The following is a 20,035-nucleotide window of genomic DNA, read 5'->3' as shown; positions in this document are numbered from 1 at the left end:
AACAGACCCTTCACAGTCCAGGTGTACAGTATGGAAACAGACCCTTCACAGTCCTGGTGTACAGTATGGAAACAGACCCTTCAGTCCAGGTGTACAGTATGGAAACAGACCCTTCACTGTCCAGGTGTACAGTATGGAAACAGACCCTTCACAGTCCAGGTGTACAGTATGGAAACAGACCCTTCAGTCCAGGTGTACAGTATGGAAACAGACCCTTCACAGTCCAGGTGTACAGTATGGAAACAGACCCTTCACAGTCCAGGTGTACTGTATGGAAACAGACCCTTCACAGTCCCGTTGGACAGTATGGAAACAGACCCTTCACAGGCCAGTTGTACAGTATGGAAACAGACCCTTCACAGTCCAGGTGTACAGTATGGAAACAGACCCTTCACAGTCCAGGTGTACAGTATGGAAACAGACCCTTCAGTGCAGGTGTACAGTATGGAAACAGACCCTTCAGTGCAGGTGTACAGCATGGAAACAGACCCTTCAGTGCAGGTGTACAGTGTGGAAACAGACCCTTCAGTGCAGGTGTACAGTGTGGAAACAGACCCTTCAGTCCAGGTGTACAGTGTGGAAACAGACCCTTCAGTGCAGGTGTACAGTATGGAAACAGACACTTCAGTCCAGGTGTACAGTATGGAAACAGACCCTTCACAGTCCATGTGTACAGTATGGAAACAGACCCTTCACAGTCCAGGTGTACAGTATTGAAACAGACCCTTCACAGTCCAGGTGTACAGTATGGAAACAGACCCTTCACAGTCCAGGTGTACAGTATGGAAACAGACCCTTCACAGTCCAGGTGTACAGCATGGGAACAGACCCTTCACAGTCCAGGTGTACATTATGGAAACAGACCCTTCACAGTCCAGGTGTACAGTATGGAAACAGAACCTTCGCAGTCCAGTTGTACAGCATGGAAACAGACCCTTCAGTCCAGGTGTACAGTATGGAAACAGACCGTTCAGTCCCGGTGTACAGTATCGAAACAGACCCTTCACAGTCCAGTTGTACAGTATTGAAACAGACCCTTCACAGTCCATGTGTACAGTATGGAAACAGACCGATCAGTCCAGGTGTACAGCATGGTAACAGACCCTTCAGTCCCGGTGTACAGTACGAAAACAGACCCTTCACAGTCCCGGTGTACAGTATGGAAACAGACCCTTCACAGTCCAGGTGTACAGTATGGAAACAGACCCTTCACAGTCCAGGTGTACAGTTTGGAAACAGACCCTTCACAGTCCCGTTGGACAGTATGGAAACAGACCCTTCACAGTCCCGTTGGACAGTATGGAAACAGACCCTTCACAGGCCAGTTGTACAGTATGGAAACAGACCCTTCACAGTCCAGGTGTACAGAATGGAAACAGACCCTTCACAGTCCAGTTGTACATTATGGAAACAGACCCTTCTGTCCAGTTGTACAGTATGGAAACAGACCCTTCACAGTCCAGGTGTACAGTATGGAAACAGACCCTTCACAGTCCTGGTGTACAGTATGGAAACAGACCCTTCAGTCCAGGTGTACAGTATGGAAACAGACCCTTCACTGTCCAGGTGTACAGTATGGAAACAGACCCTTCACAGTCCAGGTGTACAGTATGGAAACAGACCCTTCAGTCCAGGTGTACAGTATGGAAACAGACCCTTCACAGTCCAGGTGTACAGTATGGAAACAGACCCTTCACAGTCCAGGTGTACTGTATGGAAACAGACCCTTCACAGTCCCGTTGGACAGTATGGAAACAGACCCTTCACAGGCCAGTTGTACAGTATGGAAACAGACCCTTCACAGTCCAGGTGTACAGTATGGAAACAGACCCTTCACAGTCCAGGTGTACAGTATGGAAACAGACCCTTCAGTGCAGGTGTACAGTATGGAAACAGACCCTTCAGTGCAGGTGTACAGTATGGAAACAGACCCTTCAGTGCAGGTGTACAGCATGGAAACAGACCCTTCAGTGCAGGTGTACAGTATGGAAACAGACCCTTCAGTCCAGGTGTACAGTGTGGAAACAGACCCTTCAGTGCAGGTGTACAGTATGGAAACAGACACTTCAGTCCAGGTGTACAGTATGGAAACAGACACTTCAGTCCAGGTGTACAGTATGGAAACAGGCACTTCAGTCCAATGCCAATCAGATCATATAACACAGAACGTTACAGCACAGTGCAGGCCCTTCGGCCCTCAATGTTGCGCTGACCTGCAAAATTAATCTGATGCCCATCTAACCTCTACAGTTCCATTATTACCCATATGTTTGTCCAATGACCATTTAATGCCCTTAAAGTTGGTGAGTCCACTACTATTTCAGGCAGTGCATTCCATGCCCCTACATTCCATTTGCCACCTCTCAGACCAGCTCTGCAGCTTATCTATGTTCCTAATATCCCTAGATATTCTAAATTAATCAAGCAACATTTGGCCCATATCCCTCTGACCTTTCCTATCCATATACACATCCAGATGCCTTTTAAATGTTGTAATTGTACCAGCCTCCACCACTTCCTCTGGCAGCTCATTCCATACACGTACCACCCTCTGGGTGAAAAAGTTGCCCCTTAGATCCCTTTTATATCTTTCCCCTCTCACCCTAAACCTATGCCCCTCTAGTTCTGGACTCCCCGACCCCAGGGAAAACACCTTGTCTATTTATCCTATCTATGCCCCTCATAATTTTATAAACCTCTATAAGGTCTCCCCTCAGCCTCCGACGCTCCAGGGAAAACTGCCCCAGCCTGTTCAGCCTCTCCCTGTAGCTCAAACCCTCCAACCCTGGCAACATCCTCGTAAATCTTTTCTGAACCCTTTCAAGTTTCACAACATCCTTCCTGCGGCAGAGCGACCAGAATTGAACGCAACATTCCAAAAGTAATGAGTCCATTCAGCCCTTCCAGCCTGTTCTATCAGGCAGTGAGAAGTCGAGGCGGAATTTGATCCCAAGCCCCTCTCAACAGCTCACGGGCAGGTTAACCTGTATTCACCCAGTCGGATAGGGATCTGCAGTGCCTGTCACTGTGTTTCCTTTTTGCCTGCGTGTGAAGGATGTTGAAGGGATTGAGGTCCGTGTGGGATTAAATACCATCTGTCAAGTGGAATCTATCAGACACTATGCCCAGCTATAACGCTGAAACAGATTGTTCCGGTTTCATACGTCCTGCATTTGCTGGGGGATGAGCCCAAGGGGAGAAGTCCCACCTCCTTTCCCCCCACCTCTCACCCTGTGCTAACTCCTCCCTAACCCCCGCAGTCTGAGGACACAAGGATTGCCTTCCCCCCGCCTGCCCCAAGCTCAGACCGAGTCACAATCCAATGCACGCTGCTCAGGGGGAGGACAGGGATTGAGTTGGGATTGAGCTCAGGACTCAGTGTGTCCACCCTTGATGTTTCTGCATGGAACCAGTCCCAGAAACCTAGTCTAGCCCCCGCACCCGGATTCCTGTGTGGGGGGCCTGGGTAAGCAATGATTAAATCTGGGTTTGAGCTATCCATCCCTTTATTTACCGCCCATCTCCTGTATCTGATGTTAAAGAGAAGGTTCCCCCACCCCTCTTTCCGTACTGGAAGGGGTTTATTATATTCCAGCGGTATCTACCTACACCCCATATTTGGAGAGAAAGGGGGTGCACCAACCCCTGTATCTGACATTTAAGCCCACACCCAATAAGGGTATATCCAGCCCCCTTTATTCACTGGAATATAATAACCCCTTTCAAGAAAAGGGGGCTAAATATACTCTTATTGGGTGTTGGTTTAAATGTCAGATACATGAGTTGAAGCCCGATAACTTCACTCCACAACCCCATACACTACTGGGCTAGAAACCCTCCAGGCTAGAGGGGGTAAACACCACTGAAATCCAGGAGGCGATTTAAACCCATTCAAACAGAGGGGGCCCCCCTTTACCCTCATTGGAGGGGCGGGCTTAAACATTGGATACAGAGGTGGATCACCCTGAATATGGGGCCGTGGGGAAACACTGGAAGGGGTTATTATATTGCAGTGGTGGGAAACACTGGAAGGGGTTATTATATTGCAGTGGTGGGAAACACTGGAAGGGGTTATTATATTGCAGTGGTGGGAAACACTGGAAGGGGTTATTATATTGCAGTGGTGGGGAACACTGGAAGGGGTTATTATATTGCAATGGTGGGGAACACTGGAAGGGGTTATTATATTCCAGTGATAGGGAAACACTGGAAGGGGTTATTATATTCCAGTGATAGGGAAACACTGGAAGGGGTTATTATATTCCAGTGATAGGGAAACACTGGAAGGGGTTATTATATTGCAGTGGTGGGGAACACTGAAAGGGGTTATTATATTCCAGTGGTGGGGAACACTGAAAGGGGTTATTATATTCCAGTGATAGGGAAACACTGGAAGGGGCTATTACATTGCATTGGTGGGGAACACTGGAAGGGGCTATTATATTCCAGTGGTGGGGAACACTGGAAGGGGTTATTATATTCCAGTGGTGGGGAACACTGGAAGGGGTTATTATATTCCAGTGGTGGGGAACACTGGAAGGGGTTATTATATTCCAGTGGTAGGAAACACTGGAAGGGGTTATTATATTCCAGTCATGGGGAACACAGGAAGGGGTTATTATATTCCAGTGGTGGGAAACACTGGAAGGGGTTATTATATTCCAGTGGTGGGAAACACTGGAAGGGGTTATTATATTCCAGTGGTGGGAACACTGGAAGGGGTTATTATATTCCAGTGGTGGGAAACACTGGAAGGGGTTATTATATTCCAGTGGTGGGAAACACTGGAAGGGGTTATTATATTCCAGTGGTGGGAAACACTGGAAGGGGTTATTATATTCCAGTGATAGGGAAACACTGGAAGGGTTTATTATATTCCAGTGATGGGGAACACTGGAAGGGGTTATTATATTCCAGTGATAGGGAAACACTGGAAGGGGCTATTACATTGCAGTGGTGAGGAACACTGGAAGGGGCTATTATATTGCAGTGGTGGGGAACACTGGAAGGGGTTATTATATTGCAGTGGTGGGGAACACTGGAAGGGGTTATTATATTGCAGTGGTGAGGAACAGCGGAAGGGGCTATTATATTGCAATGGTGGGGAACACTGGAAGGGTTTATTATATTCTAGTGATGCGGAACACTGGAAGGGGTTATTATATTCCAGTGATGGGAACACTGGAAGGGGTTATTATATTCCAGTGGTGGGGAACACTGGAAGGGGTTATTATATTCCAGTGGTGGGGAACACTGGAAGGGGTTATTATATTCCAGTGATGGGGAACACTGGAAGGGGTTATTATATTCCAGTGATGGGGAACACTGGAAGGGGTTATTATATTCCAGTGGTGGGGAACACTGGAAGGGGTTATTATATTCCAGTGGTAGGAAACACTGGAAGGGGTTATTATATTCCAGTCATGGGGAACACAGGAAGGGGTTATTATATTCCAGTGGTGGGAAACACTGGAAGGGGTTATTATATTCCAGTGGTGGGAAACACTGGAAGGGGTTATTATATTCCAGTGGTGGGAACACTGGAAGGGGTTATTATATTCCAGTGGTGGGAAACACTGGAAGGGGTTATTATATTCCAGTGGTGGGAAACACTGGAAGGGGTTATTATATTCCAGTGGTGGGAAACACTGGAAGGGGTTATTATATTCCAGTGATAGGGAAACACTGGAAGGGTTTATTATATTCCAGTGATGGGGAACACTGGAAGGGGTTATTATATTCCAGTGATAGGGAAACACTGGAAGGGGCTATTACATTGCAGTGGTGAGGAACACTGGAAGGGGCTATTATATTGCAGTGGTGGGGAACACTGGAAGGGGTTATTATATTGCAGTGGTGGGGAACACTGGAAGGGGTTATTATATTGCAGTGGTGAGGAACAGCGGAAGGGGCTATTATATTGCAATGGTGGGGAACACTGGAAGGGTTTATTATATTCTAGTGATGCGGAACACTGGAAGGGGTTATTATATTCCAGTGATGGGGAACACTGGAAGGGGTTATTATATTCCAGTGATGGGGAACACTGGAAGGGGTTATTATATTCCAGTGGTGGGGAACACTGGAAGGGGTTATTATATTCCAGTGATGGGGAACACTGGAAGGGGTTATTATATTCCAGTGATGGGGAACACTGGAAGGGGTTATTATATTCCAGTGATGGGGAACACTGGAAGGGGTTATCATATTCCAGTGGTGGGGACCACTGGAAAGGGGTTATTATATTCCAGTGATGGGGAACACTGGAAGGGGTTATTATATTCCAGTGATGGGGAACACTGGAAGGGGTTATCATATTCCAGTGGTGGGGACCACTGGAAAGGGGTTATTATATTCCAGTGGTGGGGAAACGCTGGAAGGGGCTATTACACTGCAGTGGTGGGGAACACTGGAAGGGGCTATTATATTACAGTGGCGGGGAACACTGGAAGGGGCTATTATATTACAGTGGTGAGGAACACTGGAAGGGGCTATTATATTGCAATGGTAGGGAACACTGGAAGGGGTTATTATATTCTAGTCATGGGGAACACAGGAAGGGGTTATTATATTCCAGTGGTGGGGAAACACTGGAAGGGGTTATTATATTCCAGTGGTAGGAACACTGGAAGGGGTTATTATATTCCAGTGGTGGGGAAACACTGGAAGGGATTATTATATTCCAGTGGTGGGAACACTGGAAGGGGTTATTATATTCCAGTGGTGGGGAACACTGGAAGGGGTTATTATATTCCAGTGGTGGGAACACTGGAAGGGGTTATTATATTCCAGTGGTGGGAACACTGGAAGGGGTTATTATATTCCAGTGGTGGGAACACTGGAAGGGGTTATTATATTCCAGTGGTGGGGAACTTTGGAAGGGGTTATTATATTCCAGTGATGGGGAACACTGGAAGGGGTTATTATATTCCAGTGGTGGGAACACTGGAAGGGGTTATTATATTCCAGTGGTGGGGAACACTGTAAGGGGTTATTATATTCCAGGGGTGTTTCCCCATGGCCCCATATTCAGGGTGATCCACCTCTGTATCCAATGTTTAAGCCCGCCCCTCCAATGAGGGTAAACGGAGCCCCCGCTGTTTGAATGGGTTTTAATTGCCTCCTGAATTTCAGTGGTGTTTACCCCCTCTAGCCTGGAGGGTTTCTAGCCCAGTATTGGATGGGGTCGGGGAGTGAAGTTATCGAGCTCCCTTATTCCCCCCTCCCCATTCCCTCAGTAAGGGGGGAGTTTGGCTTCGGCTTTCCCATTCTGCTCAGACAAGTACACAGTCACCCAGCGGGAAGACTCATAACCTGGACCACAGGAAAATTAACCCTCTCTATCTCCCAGGATTTACTTACATCTTTGCAAACACCTGGAAGAAACAGTCGAGAGACGCAAAACTTTTAAGAGATTGAAAGTTCCCTCGGGCTAATTGCAAGTCTCCCAGTGAGCTGGAGCCCAGGGGTAGACAGGAAAGACCAACAACAGAATTGAGACATTTTGCAGGGAACCTCACTGACTTACCCCAACTGGAGCCAGTCCTCCCCAGGAACTCCCGTGTCCTTGGGTTCCACAAGAACTCTCCCCACTCATGCATGGTCTGACCAAATGATTTCTTCACCTTGGGAGCCATCTTCACTAAAGTTGGAAGTGGTCGAGGCAAACACAATTGAGGTTAGAGTCAGAAGTCAAACAGTTAAATGCAGCAGCACACAAACATACACACGCATAGCAAGACCAGTTGGACTGTCAAAAGATGCGGCTGAACCTGTTTATAATCCTCCTCCTGCTTAACATTCATACGCGCTAATCCTCTCCCCACCCTCTTCATTAATATTCGCCTGTCCAGATCCTCCAAGAGGCTTTGAAAAGTACTGTTTTTTGTTCCTGTTCCCATCACTCCTGCCAAGGCTATTTTAGGTTGTGACAGGACTCCCGTTTAACACTTTCTACAGCTCAGGTAGGAAAGGTCCTCAGGCTATTCAACTTCGAAAGGCTTCACTCAAAGAAACGTACAGAATCGGGGCGGAAGAAGGCCATTCGGCCCCTTGAGCCTGCTCTGCCATTCCAATGGATTGTGGCTGATCATCCCTGTTCCCTGCTTTCTCCCCCATTCCCTTCAACCTGGAGAGCTACATCCAACTCCTTCGTTGAAAGCATCCAATATTTTTGGAATGGGCCGCTTTCCAAGGCAGAGGTTCCCCACTCTCCGGGTGAAGCCATTTCTCCTCATCTCAGTCCTACCCAGTCTCCTTTAGACTGTAAACCAGTCCCCCACGTCGGTTCTGGATTCCCCCGTCGGTCATCAGAAACACCCATTACCCTGTTAGAATGGTGTAAGACCATACGACATGGAGTGGAAGTAAGGCCATTCGGCCCATCGAGTCCACTCTGCCATTTACTCATAACTGTTGGGCATTTCAGTGCCACTTACCCGCACACTCCCTGTATCCCTTAATTCCTTGCAAGATTAAGAATTTATCAATCCCTGCCTTGAAGATATTTAATGTCCCGGCCTCCAATCTGTTCCGTGGCAATGAATTCCACAGGCCCACCACAGGCTGAAGAAATGTCTCCTCATTTTCATTCTAAATTGACCCCCTCTAATTCGAAGGCTGTGCCCACGGGCCCTAGTATTCCCACCTGACAGGAACAATTTCCCAGCATCCACCTTTTCTAAGCCATGCATTATCTTGGAAGTTTCTATTAGATCTCCCTTCGACCTTCTAAACTCTAACGAATACAAGGTTCTGTGGGATCATCCCCAACCTAATTCTCACTGTGTGGACATTGGATGCATTAGAGACGGGGAAAGCCCATCCAATTGTGGCTGATCTATATCTGAACATCATCCTACTGGTCTCTCTTCCTTAACCTGTGATCACATCTTGCCCAGAAAAAAAAAACACAAATAAGCTATCGATCTGAGCTCTGAAGTTTCCAGTTGGCCGCCTTTATCTGAGTGAGGGGTAAAAGTTCCAGAGACCCCCTTCTGTCTGAGTGAGGGTGTGATTGCTGAGATCATATCCCCAGCCCAGCTGAGATATTCAGGTTGAATGTTTCCACCTGAAACAGAGCAGATTGTTTTCCTCTACCTGCTGGTTCCTCTTAACCATCTTCAATGCACCTTAAACAGCTGCCAGTCTCCCCATACCTGTCCCACTTTAATCGATACCAAACATCGCGCTGGTATAAAGGCCTTGGCGAAACTGGAGAATGGCAAGTGGGTTTTCCCGGGTGTCCCAGGGTGAGGATCAATCCCACAAACAGCTGTATGTAGACAGTGATCTGCTCTGTCACGTTTCCACCATGTTGCTGTTTGTAAGATCGTGCAGTGCACAAATTGTCTGCCATGTTTCCTACCTTGCACAAATCACTGCACTTCCAAAATAAGTCTCTCTTTCACTGTCAGACACTGAGCATCTCCAGGAAAAGACCATCTAACTGACGCCCCTTGACATTCAGTGGTGTTAACATCAATGAACCCCCTTCCCACCACAGTCTTCATGCTGGGGATCACTGTTCACCACATAGACACAGTGGCTACAACAGCTGGAGTAACTCCCCTCCTGACTCCCCCCAAAACCTGTCCCACCATCTACAAGGCACAAGTCAGGAGGGTGACGGAATACTCCCCACTTGCCCCTGGATGGGGGCAGCTCCAACAACACTCAAGAAGCTCGACACCATCCAGGGACAAAGCAGCCCCCGCTTGATTGGCCCCACACCCACAAACATCCCCTCCCTCCCTTACCCACCGACGCTCAGTAACAGCAGTGTGTACCAGCTACAAGATGCACTGCAGAAACTCACCAAAGATCCTCAGGCAGCACCGTCCAAACCCACGGCCACTTCCATCTAGAAGGACAAGGGGCAGCAGATACATGGGAACCCCACCCCCTGCAAGTTCCCCTCCGAGCCCCTCACCATCCTGACTTGGAAATATATCGCCGTTCCCTCAGTGTGGAATCCTGGGATTCTCTCCCTCAGGGACATTGTGGGTCTACCCTCCAGCACATGGACTGCAACGGGTCAAGAAGGCAGCTCACCCCCACCTTCTCAAGGGGGACAACTAGGGTCAGGCCCACCTAGCGACACCCACGTCCCATGAGTCTTTGAGGTTTCCTGAGTCAGGACGAGATGCCAGAGAGATGAAAAACATTTGCTGCATGACCTTCTGGAGGTTATAGGTTACCTTCAGCTTACCTCTTTTAATATAGGTCATTATTAACAAGGTTCCGAACGGAAAAGCCTGGTCAAGCTGCCTGTTGGCGTGATACTATTCAACCGCCTGAGAGAGAGGGAGGGAGAGAGTGGGACAGATCTCAATTCATGGAAAATGGTGGCATTGATTGTTGTCTAAAAGACAAGAAGGAGAATAAAGGATGCCATGGTAACCAGAGCTCGCCCAGTGTGTGGTGTGGTCAGTATTGTGATGCCACGTAATGCGGTGGCAGAACCCACCCTCCCTGTCGAACGGGATGGAGACAACAAGAGTGAGACCACTTCAGGAGCAGCTTGGTGTTGGGAGTGTGGTGTGTAAAGGCAGAAATTCCAATCACAACCCCCTCACACACCAGGAGGAACCCACAATACCATTGGACCTTAAACGGTCAGCTTTCCTTGTCCCTGGGGGGGGGGGGGGGGGGGAGTCATCCTCACTGCCAGAGGGTGTCCAGTGCTTTGGTCATTCTGCTCTCAATGATTCTTCCTGTTCCCACCTGATAGAAACCTGATTTCATCCAAATCCCTTTGGCCCTCGACTGTTCATTTTCACTGTCACTGTCACACACCCCTCTATCTCTGTAACCCCTAACAGCCCCTCCATATCTCTATAACCCCCCTACAGCCCGTACACCGCTCCCTATCTCTGTAACCCCCCTACAGCCCGTACACCGCTCCCTATCTCTGTAACCCTCTCCAGCCCCGACACTCCTTCCCTATCTCTGTAACCCCCTCCAGCCCCTACACCCCCTCCCTATCTCTGTAACCCCCTCCAGCCCCTACACCCTCTGATCTTTCCTGTTTGAGGATCTATGCTTTACACTGAGGGAAGAACTACTATACTAAAGATGCTACATAAATGCAAGCTGTTGTTTGATTGCAATTTAAGCCCCCTACCTGACAATAGAGAGTCACTGCACTGCAGAGGGTCAGTGCTGAGGGAGTGGGCACTGTCGGAGGGTCAGTGCTGAGGGAATGGGCACTGTCGGAGGGTCAGTGCTGAGGGAGTGGGCACTGTCGGAGGGTCAGTGCTGAGGGAGTGGGCACTGTCGGAGGGTCAGTGCTGAGGGAGTGGGCACTGTCGGAGGGTCAGTGCTGGGGGAGTGCTGCATTGTCGGCAGTATCGTGATTTGACTGAATCATTAACATTGAGTCTATCAACGGGCAGTAATGTTTTCCCCAGACTTGTCTTTCGAGGCATCACCCAGGAGAGTTCTCCCAGGTTCTACTGAGGGGACGACAGGATCCCCGAACTGATGTCGTGAAATTTAATTAACTTCGGCATCGTGCTGCTGATGCTTTTGGGGCCTTGCTGTGTGCGAGTTGAGTGCCATATTTCTAGCATTGCAAACCTGACTGGGTTTGCAAAGTACTTCCTCTGGCTGCTTTGACACATCCTAAAGATGCTGAAAGTTGTGTAAAGGTTCAAGTCATTTCTTATCCAGCTCAAAGATTTTAATTTTACTGATAACCAGCAGGTGTCAGCAGTGAGCTATCCTGTCAGCTGGTCATGTGAACCATTCAACACCATCTGCAACATCAGAAAGTTGCCGCTACTTATTTTCATTGTATTCCATCCTTTGCTCAAATGCAAAGGGCATTTAAGCAGAGAGACATTGCCCCATGTGTGCTTTTATAATCACCTGTTCATTTCCGGTGAGACACATCTGGATAGCAGTAACAGGATAGGTCAGAGTCAGCATGGATTTATGAAGGGGAAATCATGCTTGACTAATCTTCAGGAATTGTTTGAGGATGTAACTCTGAAGATGGACAAGGGAGATCCAGTAGATGTAGTGTACCTGGACTTTCAGAAAGCCTTTGATAAAGTCCCACATAGGAGGTCAGTGAGCAAAATTAGGGCGCATGGTATTGGGGGCAAAGTACTGACTTGGATTGAAAATTGGTTGGCTGATAGGAAACAAAGAGTAGTGATAAACGGCTCCCTTTCGGAATGGCAGGCAGTGACCAGTGGGGTACCGCAGGGATCAGTGCTGGGACCGCAGCTTTTTACAATATATATTAATGATATAGACGGTGGTACTAATAGTAACATTAGCAAATTTGCTGATGATACAAAGCTGGGTGGCAGGGCGAAATGTGAGGAGGATGTTAGGAGAATACAGGGTGACCTGGACAGGTTAGGTGAGTGGTCAGATGCATGGCAGATGCAGTTTAATGTGGATAAATGTGTGGTTATCCACTTTGGTGGCAAGAACAGGAAGGCAGATTACTACCTAAATGGAGTCAAGTTAGGTAAAGGGACAGTACAAAGAGATCTGGGTGTTCTTGTACACCAGTCAATGAAGGTAAACATGCAGGTACAGCAGGTCGTGAAGAAGGCTAATAACATGCTGGCCTTCATAACAAGAGGGGTTGAGTATAGAAGCAAAGAGGTTCTTCTGCAGCTGTACAGGGCCCTGGTGAGACCACACCTGGAGTATTGTTTGCAGTTCTGGTCTCCAAATTTGAGAAAAGACTATTGACGGAGGGCAACTTAGGTTCACAAGGTCAATTCCTGGAATGGCGGGATTACCTTACACTGAAAGACTGGAGCGACTGGGCTTGTATACCCTTGAGTTTAGAAGATTGAGAGGGGATCTGATTGAGACATATAAGATTATTAAAGGATTGGACACTCTGGAGGCAGGAAACATGTTTCCGCTGATGGGTGAGTCCCGAACCAGAGGACACAGCTTAAAAATAAGGGGACAGAGATGAGGAGAAACTTCTTCACCCAGAGAGTAGTGGCTGTGTGGAAGGCAGTGGAGACCAAGTCTCTGGATTCATTTAAGAAAGAGTTGGATAGAGCTTTCAAGGATAGTGGCATCAAGGGTTATGGAGATAAGGCAGGAACAGGATACTGATTGAGGATGATCAGCCATGATCATAATGAATAGTTGTGCCGGCTCGAAGGGCAGAATGGCCTACTCCTGCATCTATTGTCTATAGAGCCAATATTTCCCAAATCCCTGAAACAAGGCCATCTAGATTAGATTCCCTACAGTACAGAAACAGGCCCTCCAGCCCAACAAGTCCGCATGAACTCACCCAGATCCATTCCCCTACATTTACCCCTGACTAATAAACCTAAAACTATGGGCAATTTAGCATGGCCAATCCACCTGGCCTACACATCTTTTGTGACTGTGGGAGGAGACCCACGCAGAGAATGTGCAACTCCACACAGACAGTAACCTAAGGCTGGAATCAAACCTGGGACCTTGGTGCTGTGAGACAGCAGTGCTAACCACCGAGCCACCCCCACCTGAGGGCTCAGGGTAAGGCACCTGATCACTGCTGTCAGACATGAAGTCTGTTTCTGTCTCCGCAAATGCTGGGATTAAAGCAGGGCCTAAAAAATGTGTTGCTGGAAAAGCGCAGCAGGTCAGGCAGCGTCAAAGGAGCAGGAGAATTGACGTTTCGGGCATAAGCCCTTCTTCAGGAAAGCAGGGCCCCCAATTCTAATTGGAAATGGGAATTCAGGTGGGTGGGAAACACAGGCAGTTACATTTTCAGCTGAAATTGTTGGAGAAACTCAGCAGGTCTGGCAGCGTCTGTGGAGCGAGGAAGCAGAGACAGCATTTCAAGTCCAGTGGTCCTTCTTCAGAACTGGGCCCAAAAGGTTAACTCTGTTTCTCTCTCCGTACTTATGCCAGATCTGCTGAACTTCCTCCAGTGATTTCTGCTCTTGTTTCAGACCTTCAGCATCCACGGTCCTTGTGTTTTATCTTCACATTTTGAGAGGATGTTGCCAGGGTTGGAGGGTTTGAGCTACAGGGAGAGGCTGAACAGGCTGGGACTGTTTTCCCTGGAGCGTCGGAGGCTGAGGGGTGACCTTATAGAGGTTTACAAAATCATGAGGGGCATAGATAGGGTAAATAGACAAAGTCTTTTCTCTGGGGTCGGGGAGTCCAGAACTAGAGGGCATCGGTTTAGGGTGAGAGGGGAAAGATATAAAACAGATCTAAGGGGCAACTTTTTCACGCAGATGGTGGTGTGTGTATGGAATGAGCTGCCAGAGGATGTGGTGGAGGCTGGTACAATTACAGCATTTAAAAGGCATCTGGATGGGTATATGAATAGGAAGGGTTTGGAGGGATATGGGTCTGCACTGGCTCTCCGAATGAGTGAAATGACTGGGTCCCATTCTCCTGCCTTGTCCCCAGTGCCTTACACACTGGGTTTCTGTTTAGATTACCATCCAACACCCCTTTTGAAAGCCTCAATCTAACCTGCCCCCATCACGTTTCCAGGCAGTGCGTTCCAGACCCTAACCACTCTCTGTGTGAGAAAGCTTTTACTCACCTCAGGTTTTTTTTTGGAGATTCACTTTAAATTTTATACAAATATATGTAGAGTCACACAGCATGGAAACAGACCCAACTCGTCAGCACCGACCAAACATCTCAATCTGATCCAGTCCCCATTTGCCAGCATTTATCCCTTATCCCTCTAAACCCTTGTTATTCATATCCCCATCCCGATGCCTTTTAAATGTTGCAGTTGTACCAGCCTCCACCACTTCCTCTGGCAGCTCATTCCATACACGTACCACCCTCTGCGTGAAAAAGTTGCCCCTTAGGTCTCTTTTATATCTTTCCCCTCTCACCCTAAACCTATGCCCTCTAGTTTTGGACTCCCCCACCCCAGGGAAAAGATCTTGACTATTTATCCTATCCATGTCCCTCATGATTCTATAAACCTCTATAAGATCATCCCTCAGCCACCGACGCTCCAGGGAAAACTGCCCCAGCCTAATCAGCCCCTCCCTGTAGCTCAATCTATGACATCGCATTCTCAATCCTTTTATGAACAGGAACAGTATCTCTCCATCTACTCTAACGCCCTCCTCATAAACCTAGATCAGATCTCCCTCTCAGCCCTGTCCTCCCACCCTCTCCAATCTATCCTCACCCCCTGCTGTGAACATCTTTGGCACTCTCCCCAATCCATTTACATCTTCCCGAGAATCGCTCACTGACAGACTAAAGGAAAGAAAGATTTGTTTTTTTTTGATACCTGCATTTTGGTTACTGTTTTGACAACAATTTGAATTTAACTAATCAGTTTAAATTATGCCCCAGGATACTGTTATGACACAGCGGTGAACCCCTCTGCTAACTAAACCAAACACTCAGAAAAGCTCACCTCACCTCGTAATCTGTTAAAGTATCAGTGACAGAGAACTCCCAAATTCCACTATTTAAAGAAAAAATAATATCAATTTATTCCTTAAATCTAAAAGTGAACATTAATTAACAACTGTTCACAACTCTAAGCCCCCCTTTCTCTTAACTGCTTATTATCTGCCTCCAACTCTATAACAATATGGTGTTCCCATATAAACTGTATTAAAATTACATCAACTTCATTTCAAAACCAAGCAATAGCTGTCATCTCCGGTGTCTGCCCTCTTTCAGCTGAAGATCTCCCTGGGTCATCTTCTGTTGTTTACTGCAAAGATATTTCATATGAAAAAGGGACCTTTGATAAAGAGGGTTTTGAATGGCGGTCTCTCTCGATAGCAGTTTACTCTCTCTGTCTGACTCGCAATATGCCTGCTTCTTTATCCCCTAATATCAGATCGTCTCATTGGTTTGAAGTTGGCAAAAATAATAAATTCAAACTCAATTTGGTTTCAGTATCCTGGGGCATAATTTAAACTGATTGGCTAAATTTAAATTGTTGTCAAAACAGCAACCAAAACTCAAGGTATCTATTTCACAGCCAAATGTTACATATTTTCAATTTTCCAGGACACTCTGGGACTGCTAGCTAGTCATATGACAGGTGTGTGTGAGCTCTCAGTGCAGAACACTATTCACCCTCTCTTATACCTTCAACTTCATAAGAATAATGGATCATCATAATGAAAAGGTGGCTTCTTTCTTATCTAATTCTTAACGCCTTTACAATGAAATACATAGATCATTAATCTAAGTTCCTATTAATTTCTGCACACGGGCATATATTGGTGTCTGTTCAATCTTATCTATACGTTATCCTTTAAATCCAAGATAACACACCTGCTATCACATTTTTACGATCCACAACATGTACAATTTGTAAATTAAAAGTCTTTAACAGAAGACTCCAACAAAATAGTCTCATATTCGTGTCTTTAAAGCGTTCTAAGAATGTAAGAGGATTGTGATCCGTGCACACAACTGTCTCTGACACATTGTTTGTCACATAAACATTAAAATGTTGTAAAGCCAGTACCAAATTCAATCATTCCTCTTTGATGGTAGAATACTTTCACTGGTGGGTGTTGAGTTTCTTTGAAAAGTAGCCAATTGGCCGATCTATTCCATCATCACCTTCCTGTAGCAGTACAGCTCCAACTCCTATATCACTCACATCGATTGCAACTTTGAAGGGTTTCAAAAAATTTGGTGTAGCTGAAAGTGATGCAGTGGTTAATACTGCTTTTACTCCTGGCATTGTTCTGTCCTCTGAAATTCTGTGTTCTCCTTTAGTAAATCTGTCAGTGGTGCCACTATCTTGCTGAAGATTGGAGCAAGTGTCCAACAGAATTCATTTAGTCCCAAAAATCGACGTACCTCTTTCTTTGACGATAGCCATGGCAATTCCTCAATGGCCTTCATCTTTGCGTTATTTGGGGTCAACCTTCCATGTTTGTCATGTGAAAGTGAGGACTGCAGATGCGGGAGATTAGAGTCTGGATTAGAGTGGTGCTGGAAAAGCACAGCAGGTCAGGCAGCATCCGAGGAGCAGGAGAGTCAATGTTTCGGGCAGGAGCCCTTCATCAGGAATGAGGCTGGGAGCCTCGGGGGTGGAGAGACAAATGGGAGGGGGGTGGGGCTGGGGGGAAGGTAGCTGAGAGTGCAATAGGTGGACAGAGGTGGGTAAAAGTGATAGGTCGGAGGGGAGAGTGGAGTGGATAGGTGGGAAGGATGATTGGCAGGAAGGACAGGTCATGAAGGTGGTGCTGAGCTGGAAGGTTGGAACTGGGGTAAGGTGGGGGAAGGGGAAAAGAGGAAACTAGTGAAGTCCACATTGATGCCATAGGTTTGGAGGGTACCAAGGTGGAAGATGAGGCATTCTTCCCCCAGGCGTCGGGTGGTGAGGGAGCGGTGATAGAGAAGGCCCGGGACCTGCATGTCCTCGGAAAAGTGGGAGGGGAAGTTGAAATATTCTTGTTATGTCCCACGAATGTCACCTCTGCCTTCATGAAGTCTGTTTTCTTTAAGTTTATCACCAGTTTTGCTTCTCATAGTCATTCAAAGAGCTCTGCCAACTGTACCATGTGATCTTTCCAAGACTTACTAAAGATCGCTACATCGTCCAGATAGACTGCACAGTTTGTTAACCCAGCCACATACTCTGTTCATGAGACTTTGGAATGTGGCTGGTGTGTTCTTCATTCCAAAGGACATCCCTTTGGATTGATGTAGTCCATTTGGGGTTACAAATGCAGAAACTTCTTTTGCTTTCTCTGATAAAGGTACTTGCCAATAACTACACAGTAAGTCCAACTTTGTGATGTAACCTGGTTTTCTCTATACAGTCGTCCAACCTTAGTATTGGATAGGAGTCTGATTCATTTACAATATTGACCTCCCGATAGCCCACACAAAATTGTTGAGTCCTGTCAGATTTGGGAGCTAACACGATCGGTGACCCCTACTCGTTCTGACTCAGTTTGATGATATCTTTGTCGAGCATCGCATCCACGTCCTTCTGGAACTGTGTGGCTTTGAGAGGATTAAGTCTGTAGGGGTGTTGTTTTATTGGAACAGTGTTCCCTACTTCTGCCTCATGCACAATAGCATTAGTCCTCCCCATCTTATTCCTGTATATGTCCTCATACAACTGCAACAAACTTTTCAACTGGGTTCTTTGCTCCTGAGACAAAGAGTTCACTAACCCATCCCACTCCTCAGGGACTTGCTCATTATTTAACGTATTTTGAGGCACATCAAACTCCACAACATCTGGATTTGATTCCTCACTCTGTGGAGCAGTAATTAACACCTGTTTCTCCAGTTCTTTCTCTCTATTATAATAAGGTTTCAACAAATTCACGTGACATACCCAATACAGTATGTCTTCCTTAAATAGCCTAGCAGTAAAATTAGATCCTTGGCCTGATTGACTCTGTTGTGGTTCTGTTCGCCGAGGTGGGAATTTGTGTTGCAGACGTTCCGTCCCCTGTCTAGGTGACATCCTCAGTGCTTGGGAGCCTCCTGTGAAGCGCTTCTGTGATGTTTTCTCCGGTATTTATAGTGGCCTGTCTCTGCCGCTTCCGGTTGTCAGTTCCAGCTGTCCGCTGCAGTGGCTGGTATATTGGGTCCAGGTCGATGTGCTTATTGATTGAATCGGTGGATGAGTGCCATGCCGCTAGGAATTCCCTGGCTGTTCTCTGTTTGGCTTGTCCTATAATAGTAGTGTTGTCCCAGTCGAACTCATGTTGTTTGTCATCTGAGTGTGTGGCTACTAAGGATAGGTGGTCGTGTCACACACGCAATATACAGATAGCTGGACCCAATATACCGGCCACTACAGCTGACAGCTGGAACTGACAACCGGAAGCGGCAGAGACAGGCCACTATAAATGCCGGAGGAAAGATCACAGAAGCGCTTCACAGGAGGCTCCCAAGCACTGAGGATGTCACCTAGACAGGGGAGGTATCAGTGACAGAGAACTCCCAAATTCCACTATTTAAAGAAAAAATAATATAAATTTATTCTTTAACTTTAAAACTAAACATGAATCAACAACTATTTACAATTCTAAGCCCCCCTTTCTCTTAACTGCTTATTATCTGCCTCCAACTCTATAACGATATGGTGTTCCCATAAAAATCTGTATTAAAATTACATCAACTTAATTTCAAAACCACACATTGGCTGTCGTCTACGGTGTCCTCCCTCTTTCAACTGAAGATCCCGCTGGGTCGTCTTCTGTCGTTTACTGCAAAGATATTTCATATAAGAAAGGGAGCTTTGATGGAGAGGTTTTTGGAAGGCAGTCTCTCTAAATGGCAGTTGACTCTGTCTAACTCTCAAAATGCCTGCTTCTTTATTCCCCTAACATTGAATTGTCTCATTGGTTTGAGGTTGGCAAAAACAATGAATTCAAAATTGATTGGGTTTTAGTATCCGGGGGCATAATTTAAACTGATTGGCTAAATTTGAATTGTTGTCAAAACAGCAACCAAAACTCAGGTATCCATTTCACAGACAAATGTTACATATTTTCAATTTTCCAGTACACTCTGAGACTGCTAGCTAGTCATATGGCAGGTGCTTGTAAGCTGTCAGTGTAGAACAGCCTTCACTCTCTCTTAAAGGTACAGTCCACACCTTCAATTTCATAACAATACTAAAAGCAAATCGAGTTTGAATTTATTGTTTTGCCAACATTGAATCAATGAGATAATCCGATGTTGGGGATATAAAAATGCAGACATTTTGAAAATTGGAAACAGAGCAACTGCCATCGAGAGAGACCCAGGAAAATAGGAAACCCTCTCTATGAAAAATATTTGCAGTAAAAAGACAGAAGATGACCCAGGGAGATCTTCAGCTGAAAGGAAGAAGACACCGGAGACAACTCCCGCTGTATGGTTTGGAAATGAAGTTGATGTTATTTTAATCAGTGTCTTATCGGAACAGCATATTGTTGTAGAGTTGGAGGCAGGTAATAAGCAGTTAAGAGAAAGGGGGGCTTAGAGTTGTGAATAGTTGTTGATTAATGTTCACTTTTAGATTTAAGGAATACATTGATATTATTTTTTCTTTAAATAGTGGAATTTGGGAGTTCTCTGTCACTGATAC

At 46.5% G+C, this 20,035-nt stretch overlaps 1 protein-coding gene across 4 annotated transcripts in view; it reads right to left on the bottom strand.

Moving 5' to 3' along the window:
* Window positions 1-7,768, bottom strand: part of atp1b2b (ATPase Na+/K+ transporting subunit beta 2b) — a 123,045-nt gene extending 115,277 nt beyond the window's left edge. For all 4 annotated transcript variants that reach the window (XM_072591672.1, XM_072591673.1, XM_072591674.1 and 1 more), the window contains exon 1: window positions 7,529-7,768. In XM_072591672.1, coding sequence (XP_072447773.1) covers window positions 7,529-7,637 — 109 coding nt within the window. In that variant the 5' untranslated portion in view covers window positions 7,638-7,768. The remainder of the gene's footprint in view (window positions 1-7,528) is intronic.
* Window positions 7,769-20,035: the final 12,267 nt, after the last annotated feature.

The sequence above is a fragment of the Chiloscyllium punctatum genome, chromosome 21 (assembly GCF_047496795.1).
Source record: "Chiloscyllium punctatum isolate Juve2018m chromosome 21, sChiPun1.3, whole genome shotgun sequence".
Taxonomy (NCBI): domain Eukaryota; kingdom Metazoa; phylum Chordata; class Chondrichthyes; order Orectolobiformes; family Hemiscylliidae; genus Chiloscyllium; species Chiloscyllium punctatum.
This window is presented reverse-complemented; position numbering and strand designations above follow the sequence as displayed.